This window comes from Dreissena polymorpha, chromosome 3, assembly GCF_020536995.1.
Source record: "Dreissena polymorpha isolate Duluth1 chromosome 3, UMN_Dpol_1.0, whole genome shotgun sequence".
NCBI lineage: Eukaryota > Metazoa > Mollusca > Bivalvia > Myida > Dreissenidae > Dreissena > Dreissena polymorpha.
The window spans coordinates 143,337,572-143,344,370 of record NC_068357.1 but is presented as its reverse complement, the minus strand read 5'-3'; the positions used below and the strand labels follow the sequence as shown (position 1 = coordinate 143,344,370).

Below are 6,799 nucleotides of genomic sequence, written 5' to 3'. Positions count from 1 at the left end.
ACGTACCTTTCGGTTACCTTTTCGATTGACACCGCAATTTATGTCGGGTATGTGGGAATACATGTTTGCATAATTAGCATGTATATATGGCCATCACACCACATTCGGTATCAGTTAGCAAACTGTGTTAAATGCGAAATAGATCAACAACGATGCGAGATAAATATATAAATACGAGATCTCGTATCATGTTCTCAATTTATCCCATCATCAGACGTGCATTGTCGAAATAAACCACGGTGGAATAAATTTTCCTCTATTCGGCAGTGCTGAAATATAGATCTAGCTGTCACGCGCGGCGGAGAATGGTCATATTACTCGGATTCAAGTATAAAGTAAACATTTTAAGTAAAATCGAATCAGATTCAACAAAACAAACACTTTGATGCCAAGATGTAATATATTTTTAACACATAATGCAACTCAAAAAGCAAAAAAAACATTATTTATAAATATTAAGTGCGCGTACTCGTGACGTCATTATTAAACGTCATACGGCACAATGCATGTTCTTTCACGCTAAAGCTGCAGTAGTACAGTCCCTGGGCACCTCCAGTATGCAAAAAAGAGTGAAAGCTGATTGATATACCATTTTTTAGGTTAATGTCTGAAGTGTCAGAAAATTTTGGGTGGACATGCCGCGTGATGGTAGGTTATTTGTAATCCAAGATGGCGTCCAAGATGGCCGCCAAAAATGATAAAAAATCCAGTTCTCTGTTTTTCAGTCTGAATTTTCTGAATTTGAATAATAATAGTATTTTTTCTTGAATAAACAATGGAAAACATACTTTTGTCGCAAAATATGTCACTTTCGGCCATATCTTTCGACAAATATTTAAAAAAAAATGACAAAAAAGTATCAAAAAATGCGAAAAAAGGCATAAAAATTTAAAGTGAGTGCAAACTTTAAATTCTGTTGCTTGTAATTTTATAAAATTATTTCAATTTTATACCTGTTTAGTGTACAAACATCAATACTCTTTACATAGATGCGGTTTTCATCTAAAACGGACACAGCATTGTTGACTTATTCCAATTTAAAGGTGGGTGGGGTAATTATAAGGTTTAGTCAATTATGTTTGCAAAAACTACAATTTTTGACCTTTGTTACAACAATTTTAATTCAGAACAGAACGCATGATTTTATGTTTTTTTCTTAAAACATTTTTAGATGACATGAGTTCTTCTTTTTCTTATTATGTAATTTATTGTGCTTGGTTGCCATGGTAGCAGTTTCGAAATACTTCTATTTCCAGTTTAAGTGCTTAAAGTTGCCAATAATCGCTTTTTTATACTGTTATGCTATTAAATTATTTTATCGCAAAAAATATTTGAAATGAGATCACACACTCACGATTTACGATGTTTGGTAAACTGTACTAGTATTCGGATATATTGAAATTGGGATAGCATTCAAATTACTGTTGACTATTGCATTGGTTTTCGGTATAGGAGACACACTTTTATCATAAATAAGATTTCAAATATACGATTGACATAGAATCAATCGAGTTTATTAATTGATATCACATTGAGTAATTGCATAATTTATAACACACGTGTGTAAATCTGTAACAGATAAAAAGTAAATCTGTATAAAGATTGTATAACGATCACCTTATAATTACAATATACAAACAATGGAAAAATAAAATACTTCATTTATCAACGGTTCGATTAACGCAAACCATAGCTTGTGTACATAACTGTGCTGTTATCGAATTCGACGAAGAGCCATGTACACGCATAACACTTTACACCACAAGCTAGATACAATACAAAAATCTTGCTTTCAAGCTATAATCAATGTAAAATTAACATATAATCAAATGTGCATGTACTACAAATTTGCATTGAATATGTGAAGAACATGAGGTAACAGAGTCAGTCAAATATATAAATATATAGCATTATATTTTTTACATTCTTAATAATCACATCACAAAGAAGAAATATAACTTGAGTCACCAACAGTCGGTCGTCTTATTTTAGACTATACCTTAATCTTTATAAATAATGTAATGTTTACATAATTAACTATGTATATTAAGATTGCAACAGAGGACAGATATATGTATATGACTGTATAATTATCACAATGTAATCGCAATAAGTAATAAGACAATAATATCAATCACTATAAGTAATAAGACATAAATTTATCAGGTTTTGTATAGCTAGCGAAACACACCTTTCTTGTAAGGACTATACCTTTATCAATATAACTAATGCAATATTAATATAAATATTTTTCCCACATTGCAACAGGAGATAATTTTGTAAAATTTGTAACAAGTATTTGATTGTATAATCACAATAAACAAAAAGAAAAAAAACATTTCATTCATCATCATAATGTATAACTTACGCAAAAAAGGAGTCAGTTACCGTGATTATTCTTGTTAAGATTGCATGTTTAAACAAACTAAACTATACATGAACAAAACCATGACGTTTGATATGTTTGACATTATGTTCATTTCAAATACTTTATCGTCATAACTTAATGAACTATATGTAAAATATGCACTATGAAGTGTAGTACATGAATCTTAATTTTGACAACGAGTTCTGTCAAAAGATCATTTGCGATACATTCAATTTATAGCGTGCAACCCCGAATAATCACTATTGTTGGATGCTGTTGAGTTTACAATATCATTGGTACTGAAAGAAGTACATGTAGGTTCTTGCAGCAGCCATCTGATTCCCCACTTTTACACTGGCAGTGAAAACAACAACATGGTCGTGAATGGTTTCATCATTTTCATCAACATAAGCGTCGACATTGTCATCCTCCTCCTCCTCATCATCATAATCATCATCGTCATCATGGTTTCCTTTAGCACTATCGAGTGTTTCATTCTCATCCCCGATGTCAGAATCATTAGATGTGTCGTTGTCAATATTGTTTCCACAGTTATCATTAACAGCATCGGTAGATATTGTGTTATATTTTAAACCCTGTCTTCGTTTAGTTTGTTTGTCAATTTTAAAGAGAGTACCGAAGAATATGTGCCATGCTGTAGGAATCTTTGTGTTTTCCCAAGAATCTTTAAGTTCATTTGAGTCGCAGAATCTATCACACAGATCAAAATCAGTTTTTCAGACTTCACCACGAAGAACTTGTGCACATTGCTTCAGGATATTATTCGGGTCAACATCTGTAGTTGCTGTTGCATTTCGTGCTGATATTACCTTGGCAGATTCGTAAATTCTTGATCCCCTAGTGATATAAATATCTTCACCAAAATGATCATATATCATCATCCTCAATTGTCTGTTACTAAATTTTATTTGATTAGCAGGCAGTGATTTGTTCAAATGGTCCCTCAAACCTCTTAGGGAAACTGTGCTTTTAGATTGTATTTTTTCTTCCAAGACACTGACACATGTACTAAATAACCTCTGTCTAAGTGAATTCCGGTTATCACCTAACTCCAATGTAGTCCTCGTATCATCGTAACGTCTAAAGTAATTAAGCATGCAAAGCTTATGGTAATACAAGTTTGCGCCAAACACTGAATGTTCATCTTGTAAATCATATGTGCGTAAAAACACATCATCTTGCATGGAAACGGTAGCCTTTAGAAAATTTCTGGCCATTGAACTGTCTGAAATCCTTGATTTGTCATGCTTACCTTTATATCTTATTTGGCAACATACAATACATACAGTCTTAAAATGACTGTCCTCTTTAAGTGACTTGCTTCTTGGTTTGACATCAGAACGATGTATTCGAGTTGACGTATCGTTATTATTATCGTCAGTTTTAGTAGACGTGCTATCGTTTGATAAATTAAGCAATGATTTTGTATGTGTATATGACAAATAACAATAATATGTGACATGATAAACAAAATTGTTATTGTCTAATCTCAGCAGTCTATCATGAACTATATCCTTTCGTATCTCAGCAGCTTCTTGAATGGCTATCCTGCCTCTTTCAGTGCCAGTTGTTGGATATTTTGTTTCATTTTGGCAGATAATGCATCTTGTGACATCAACATCATCTGAGACATTTCTTGGTCGTTTTCTCGGATTTCCACTCATTTTGTTCATTTAGGTTTCTGAAAAAGAAAGGTTAACCGACACGGGTAATAAAAACCACTATGCATGTCCGTATATATATATAGGTACATTTTGTTCATGCATTTCTGTTTTAATTTGAATTTTTGAAATTATCTGTTTCTATTATAACTGATATTATTATCATACCTTTAGTATTTTGTTCATCTAGTATATTTGTCTGTTTTCAAAGAACTTTCTTTCTATTTAAGAACATGCTTCATGTTAGTGCAATTGCTGAAAAAAAATCATTTTATTAATATTATCATTTTATTTTTATGTATCAAATCTATTTATGTATACAGCTTAATTTTTGATTTTACCAATACTTATTTATTTATTATTTTCGTAATAAGAATTATCATATGTAAAGAGATAATCATTATTATCATTAGAAATAACAACGATGTTACAATAAATCTAAGTACCTGTAAAGTCAATCATCTTAACTTCTGCCTCCTACATTGTGTTGACTGCTTTATATCTAAGAACTGGAAATTCAGCTCAAACGGGTTACTTATCTGTCTGAAGGTATAAGGAAATGACATGAATAACTGTGACATTAGCTTACGCATGGACAATCATTTGTATTAGATTGGATAATAAACAAAGAGAAAATTGTTATCAATATTCATCCTCATGATCATCAATTTGTTATCAATTTGAAATTATCTGCATAATAATCTCATCAGTTATAACATAATCATTAAAGTTAAGCATGTACCTGTCTATTTCTTATTTTAACTCCGTTTACATGCCTATATGGCTGCCTTCTATATTCACCGACTTCTATCGAAGAACAGGTTTCGATTCAGTGCTAACGGGTTGATTATCTTTCTGAAAATATTAATTTTGCGTGTATTATTTTTTATCTTTTATATATCGTTTAAATGTATAAAACAGGCTATATTGCAATGTAATACATATTGCAATGTAATGAGAATAAATGATCAAATATAAATAACTTTGGGTGCTTGTAAAATTTAACACTTTAATTAACTCATGCTAGACTCTTAACAGCTATACAAAACAAACATGCGTTTTGAACATCTAACAAAATTAGAAAAGATATATGAAAAAATATTTCAAAACTAGAAATTTCGATAAAGCTTCTACTTTCGGTTGAAATAAATTATACTTGTTTGATATTTTTGATATTAGGTCATTAGAACAGTAAAATGAAAACAGTTTGTGAGTCTTGATAGATCTAGTATTTTATTATTATATCCGAATATTGTATATCCGATAACTGTCACACTTTAAAAATTATCCGTACATGACCATTTTCAGTAATTATATATTTTATAATGCCATCTATGCAATAGAAATAAATACTCTTTGTGTAGGTAGCATTTCAATATTATATCCGAAATTTGCATATCCGAACACTAATACACTTTTTGAAATACCCATGCGTGACCATTTTCCTTATTCAAATTCTTTAATTTCCTTTGTCATCTGCATTTTTATAAACACATATAAAATATTTGCATATTTCTATGAAAAGTACTAACCTGGAAACTATCAAAATAATCTGTAACAATCACAATTTCTTCTATAAAAATGTGTCGTCTGCTGTATTACAAATGGCGTTATTTCATCAAAGGGAAGTATCTGTGTATTAGACAGTTCATCAAAATCTATGCCCATTCGACAACACACTTAAAACAGGCTGACTTACGCATTAATTGATAATGCAAATAGACATGTTATAAAAGTAAGATGCTTTTTAGTTGTATTCCTTACATGCAACAATAATAATGTAAAAATGTTACCATGGTAACCAACCTTTATTCGAAAAAAAACCCACAAAGAATAGGTTGTTCATTTACTTTTCAGATATATTTATTGAACAGATGTTTTTATTAAATACAACGCAAGGTCACTTTTAAGTAATTCTAATAGGGCAGTTATGTAATTTTGTGTTGAATTCTGATTTACCCCACCCACTTTTAAATTGAAATAAGTCAACAATGCCGTGTCCGTTTTAGATGAAAAAAGCATCAATGTAAAGAGAATTGATGCCCGTACACTACACAGCTATAAAATTGAAATAATTTATAAAATTACAAGCAACAAAATTGAAAGTTTGCACTCACTTTCAATTTGTATGCCTTTTTTCGCATTTTTTTAAATACTTTTTTGTCATTTTTTTTTAAATATTTGTCGAAAGATATGGCCGAAAGTGACATATTTTGCGACAAAAACATGTTTTCCATTGTTTATTCAAGAAAAAATAAGAATCTTATTCAAATTCAGAAAGTTCAGACTGAAAAATCAGAGAACTGGATTTTTTATCATTTTTGGCGGCCATCTTGGACGCCATCTTGGATTACAAAAAACCTACCATCACGCGGCATGTCCACCCAAAAATTTCTGACACTTCAAACATTTACCTAAAAAATGATATATAAATCAGCTTTCACTCTTTTTTGCACACTGGAGGTGCCCAGGGACTGTACTACAGTTGTTTAGTGGTTTTTTTTTCCATTGTTTCTTAAAAATAGGGGACGTCGAGGTATGATAATCAGAAAAACAGGTTAGTTACTGATCTTTTTGTAATGTATTAGGCTCGGCACGATTAAAATAATGAAACAATGTTTTCTTAAAGTAACTTTGGGATTTTCCATGTAGTTCGATTTTCCTATTCTATTTTTAAAGAAATAATTTACGACTAAGAAAATTGATGGGATAAATCGAAAACTAGGTCGGTGCCGAATAAAGCAACGTT

General features: G+C 30.9%; 1 protein-coding gene across 3 annotated transcripts; it reads right to left on the bottom strand.

Moving 5' to 3' along the window:
• Window positions 1–1,786: 1,786 nt before the first annotated feature.
• LOC127871787 (uncharacterized) lies at window positions 1,787–4,912 on the bottom strand. 3 transcript variants are annotated; one of them, XM_052414983.1, is made up of 4 exons: window positions 4,793–4,912; window positions 4,497–4,593; window positions 4,219–4,305; window positions 1,787–4,070 (listed from the first exon to the last, which is right to left on the bottom strand). In XM_052414983.1, the coding sequence occupies exon 4, from the start codon at window positions 4,060–4,062 to the stop codon at window positions 3,106–3,108; it is 957 nt and encodes a 318-aa protein (XP_052270943.1). In that variant the 5' UTR covers window positions 4,063–4,070; window positions 4,219–4,305; window positions 4,497–4,593; window positions 4,793–4,912; the 3' UTR covers window positions 1,787–3,105. The 3 variants fall into 3 exon arrangements, with proteins under 3 accessions (XP_052270943.1, XP_052270944.1, XP_052270946.1); XM_052414984.1 differs by lacking the exon at window positions 4,793–4,912 and having other exon boundaries at window positions 4,497–4,692; XM_052414986.1 differs by lacking the exons at window positions 4,219–4,305; window positions 4,793–4,912 and having other exon boundaries at window positions 4,497–4,692.
• Window positions 4,913–6,799: the final 1,887 nt, after the last annotated feature.

Bases quoted from the DNA above. Each gene is read 5' to 3' on its own strand.
- LOC127871787 (XM_052414983.1), bottom strand. From the start codon at position 4,062: ATGAACAAAATGAGTGGAAATCCGAGAAAACGACCAAGAAATGTCTCA.